The sequence below is a fragment of the Phragmites australis genome, chromosome 17 (genome assembly GCF_958298935.1).
Source record: "Phragmites australis chromosome 17, lpPhrAust1.1, whole genome shotgun sequence".
NCBI lineage: Eukaryota > Viridiplantae > Streptophyta > Magnoliopsida > Poales > Poaceae > Phragmites > Phragmites australis.
The window spans coordinates 19651909-19657101 of record NC_084937.1 but is presented as its reverse complement, the minus strand read 5'-3'; the positions used below and the strand labels follow the sequence as shown (position 1 = coordinate 19657101).

At 44.2% G+C, this 5193-nt stretch overlaps 1 protein-coding gene across 1 annotated transcript; it reads right to left on the bottom strand.

Moving 5' to 3' along the window:
- Window positions 1-3979: 3979 nt before the first annotated feature.
- On the bottom strand, window positions 3980-4834 carry LOC133896949 (uncharacterized). Its single transcript, XM_062337570.1, has 2 exons — window positions 4442-4834; window positions 3980-4339 (listed from the first exon to the last, which is right to left on the bottom strand). The coding sequence occupies exons 1-2, from the start codon at window positions 4832-4834 to the stop codon at window positions 3980-3982; spliced, it is 753 nt and encodes a 250-aa protein (XP_062193554.1).
- Between the last annotated feature and the right edge of the window lie 359 nt (window positions 4835-5193).

The following is a 5193-nucleotide window of genomic DNA, read 5'->3' as shown; positions in this document are numbered from 1 at the left end:
GTTATCACAGTACATAAGGATTGGTGGTATTAGTTTCTCAACCAATGGTAAGTCCAATAGAAGCTCTCTTAGCCATTCAGCTTCAACAGTGGCTGTCTCTAGTGCAACAAGTTCTGCTTCCATGGTCTGTTTACAAGACCTCCATGAAACTGCACCACCTCCAAGTGTGAAGACATAGCCACTGGTGGCTTTGATCTCATCTGCATCTGAGATCCAATTTGAATCACTATATCCTTATAACACAGATGGATATCCTGTGTAGTGAATCCCAAATGCTGTTGTGCCTCTCAAATAGCGCAACACTTGCTCAAGTGCCTTCCAATGATCATCTCCTGGATTTGACGAGAACCGACTTAATTTGCTCACAGCAAAGGAAATGTCAGGTCTCGTTGCACCAGCCAGATACATAAGGGACCCAATTATTTGTGAATATCTCAATTGATCTATTCCTTGTCCTTCGTTCTTTCGAAGTTTCACACTCGTATCATATGGAGTCGGAGAAACTTTACAGTCTTCAAAGCCAAATCGGCTAAGAATCTTCTCCGCATAGTGGGATTGATTTAAAGTGATCCCATCTTCACTCTTGATCAATTTAATATTCAAAATAACATCTGTCGGACCCAAATCTTTCATCTCAAAACAACGAGACAAGAATGATTTGATTTCATCAATCACGGCAGTATTTGTTCCAAAAATTAGTATGTCATCAACATACAAGCATAAAATTACTCCTTGACCCCCACCAAAGTGATAGTATACACACTTGTCTGCCTCATTGACACTGAATCTAGCAGATGTTAATGTGTTATCAAATTTTTCGTGCCATTGTTTAGGTGCTTGTTTAAGGCCATACAGGGATTTTAACAATTTGCACACCTTATTTTCCTGCCCAGAAATCTGAAAACCATCTGGTTGCTCCATATAAATTTCTTCCTCCAACTCTCCATAAAGGAAAGTTGTTTTTACATCCATTTGATGAACATGAAAACCATAGGAAGCTGCTAAAGCAAGAAGCACTCTGATGGTAGTAATTCTTGCGACAGGAGAACAAGTATCAAATAAATCCTCTCCCTCTTTTTGGGTATAACCCTTGGCTATAAGCCTAGCCTTGTACTTTTCAACAGTACCATCGGGCCTTAATTTCTTTTTAAAGATCCACTTACACCCAACTGGTTTACACCCGCTTGGAATATCAGTAATCTCCCAAGTCCCATTAGACATGATAGAGTCCATCTCACTATGGACCGCCTCTTTCCAATACTCTGCATCAGGAGATGCAAAAGCCTCCAAAAGAGTTTTTGGCGCATCATCAACAAGATATACAATAAAATCATCACCAAAGGATTTTGCAATCCTTGGTCTTTTGCTCCTCCTAGGAGCCTCATCAACTATATTGTCATCCTTGTCAGATATCTCATTATTTGATTCAGGTGGTATAACGGTTTCAGAGTATCTACATGAGTTTCATTATACTCATTATAGTTAGAACTGCATGCTACTCTCATGGGATAAATATTCTCAAAGAATGAAGCATCTCTAGACTCCATGATTGTATTAACACAAATTTCTGGAGTATCAGATCTCACTACTAAAAATCTATAGGCCGTGCTATTTTGAGCATCACGCAATCAACTGTTTTGGATCCCAGCTTTCTCTTTTCGGCGTAGGTATATTGACTTTTGCCAAACACCCCCAAGAACGCAGAAAATTGACATTGGGTTTTCTCCCTTTCCATCCCTCATACGGAGTGACATCTCTATTCTTTGTCACAACTCTGTTTAGGATGAAAGTGGCTATCAAAATAGCTTCCCCCCACCATTCGTAAGGCATACCGGCACTCTCTAACATGGCATTCACCAAGTCTGTAAGTGTCCAGTTTTTCCTCTCAGCTATCCCATTTGACTGGGGTGAATATGGTGGTCTAACTTCATGGATAATTCCATGATCAGCACAAAATTGAGAGAATTCATTTGAGATATACTCTCCTCCGCGATCATCACGTAATCGCTTAATTTTCCTCTCAAGTTGGTTCTCAACCTCGGCCTTATAAATTTTAAAGTAGTTTAGAGCTTTGTCTTTTGTTTTTAGTAAATAAACATAGCAATAGCATGTTGCATCATCTATTAAGGTCATGAAATATCTCTTGCCTCCTTTAGTCAACAATCCATTCATCTCACACAAATCAGAATGGATAAGATCTAGAGGTGCCAAATTCCTCTTTTCCTCTAATCCTTTAAAAGGGTTTCGAGGTTGTTTAGCTTGAACACACAATTGGCACTTTGATCCTTTGACAAAATCAAAATTTGGAATTAACTCTAATCTGGACATTCGAGCAATTGTGTCAAAACCAATATGACAAAAACGAGAGTGCCAAGAGCTGGCCTCGCAAATATTATTCATGGATGCAACATTCAAATTATAATTAGACTCAATAGTACTTAGGCGGAACAAGCCTCCGCTCTCATAGCCTTTACCAACAATTCCGTTGAAGCACAAATTGTGCCAAACAGAGAGCCACTGTATACAGTCATCTTATGTTTTTCATTGCAATAGACTTTGATCAATCGAAAGCACTATTTTTAGTATAACATCGTTGAACCACTGGAGTAAGTATCAAATTGTTTGTATTATAGTTGCAAGTACACCTAAGTAGTGCAGAGAACACCATCGAATCTATTCACAAACCAAGGCCAGTGAGATTGAACCAAATCAATACTAGTTATTGCTGAACCTGAACCTCCCTCCTCAGAACGCCATCATTCCGGTTGGCCTAGCGCACTCTCGGATGATTCAATTTGGGGAAAATCAGGAAGAGCAAGAGCATGGAAACTTAGAGCAGCTGAAGAAGCAAAAGGTTGCTCGCAACTCAAATGTTGCAAGATCGGCGGCGGCTGCGGTGTAGCCCCACCGGGCACAATGAGTATCATAAGTGTGAACTGCCGGGGCTGCGGGCAGCCCAAGGCAGTTCAAGAGCTTCACCAGGTGGTGGAGCTATTTAAGCCCGCGTTGGTCTTCTTGATGGAGACTAGGATGGATAAAGATCACGCTCTGATCCTCAAACACCGGCTGGGCTTCCCTAATGCTCTAGCGGTGGGTGCAGTAGGACAGAGTGTTGGGTTTCCTGATGCCCAGGACCACTCATCACGACCAGTTCACGCTCCTCGAGTACGCGTCCGACCAGGAGCACGACCAGTTCCCACCCGCGACCACGCGACCGACTAGTCACACGACCATGCGAGCGACCAGCACGTGCATGACCAACCTGTCCGACCAAGTGAGCGCCATGACCACATGAACAACCTGGCAAGAAGCAAGATGGACGATCCATCAATCGAAAGTCGACAAGAGAACACAAGAACACACAAAAATTCGAGGCTGCAACAGCTTAGCCTTTTCTTTTCTTTTATATCTTCCGAAGTCTAGATTCGAGATCCGAGCTCGCTAAGTACTTAACCGAGTACTTCAAGCTTTCCTCGACCCAATCATAGATCCGAGCTCTCCGAGTACCTAACCAAGTACTTTGAGCTTTCCACGATTCGACGCCCCGAGGAGATCCGAGCTCTCCGAGTACCTAACCAAGTACTTTGAGCTTTTCTCCCCGATGCATCTAAACTCCTATTACATGCCCTTGCTTATATAGGTCCTGAGTACTCAACCCGCCAGACATACAAGCTAACCAACTTGTATCTGGACTCCGTGCACCTGCACGTGTACTTTGCCATACAAGCATACAGACTTCGACTTGAACTCTACGACCTGGACGCATGCAAGCATACGACTCGGACTTGATCAACCGCCGTGTATTCTGCAGACTCGTAGACCTTCTATACGAGTACGTATACGGCAACTGGCTAACCAAAACTATCCTAGCTTTCTACATGCATGCATTTGACTTTCCTTTACTAAATACTTAACTTACCTAAAGACACCAAAACAAGATTAATTTCCAATACTCCCCCTTAATCTTGTTTTCTTCACGTTAGAGCAGTGCTGGGTGGTCATCCTTCTCTGCAGCCATGAACAATGCCTTCTCCTGTTTCTTCGACTCCTCGCATTCCCATTGGTAGTGCCCATAATCTTTGCACTTGTAGCACCTCACTTTAGCCTTGTCAAATTTCCAATTCTTGTTGCCTTGTCCACCACTGTTGGAGGAGCCTTCACCACCATTCTTCTTAACCTTAACTCTCCATTGTTCTCGAGTGAGCAAAAAATGCTCCGCATTGATGTGGATGTCGTTGACATTGCCACGCAACCTTTCTTCGTATGCCTGGAGCCTGTCGAAGACCTCCTCGACTGTCATGGTCTCGAGGTCATCGAATTGCTCGATTGAAGTGACAATCTACAAGAACTTGTATGGTGTGGCTCTGAGGATCTTCCTTACCACATACGAGTCCTCCCTCCTATCGCCGATCCCACAAATCGTTCTGATGATAGAATTCACCTTCATTACGAAGTCATCGACCGACTCCGTGCTCTTCATCCGCAAGCCATCTAGCTCTTCTCTAAGGGTTTGAACACGAGCATCCTCGACACATTTGGCACCTAGGTACATCACCTTGATGCACTCCCATGCCTCATTGGAAGTTTCCTTCTCGGATACTGCCTGCAGCGTCTCCTCTGGGATGCCTTGATAGATGGCGGCAAGCGCTATCTGATCCTTCTTCATGTCCACCTTTTCCTTCGGATCATCGTGCTCGACAGCGTCCCAAATGCCTTGTGCACGTATGAAAACATTCATCTTGATCGCCCATGTTGCGTAGTTGCTCCTCGTGAGCATTGGATAGTGTAGTGACACCAGTGAACTCTCTTTCGTCAGTGCTCCCAATCCAGACATTGTCACCGATGTTGATTCGCTACCTCTACTATCCTTCGACCACACACAACAGATCTCCTAGCTTGCCGAGTAGTTCATCGAGGCTCTGATACCAATTGTTGGGTTTCCCGAAGCCCAAGACCACTCGTTGTGACCATTTCGCGCTCCTTGAGTACGCGTCCGACCAGGAGCATGACCAGCTCCCACCCGCGACCACGTGATCGACCAGTCACACGACCATGCGAGCGACCAGCACGTGCACGACCAACCTGTCCGACCAAGTGAGCGCTACGACCACATGAACAACCTGGCAAGAAGCAAGATGGACGATCCAGCAATTGAAACTCGACGAGAGAACACAAGAACACACAAAAATTCAA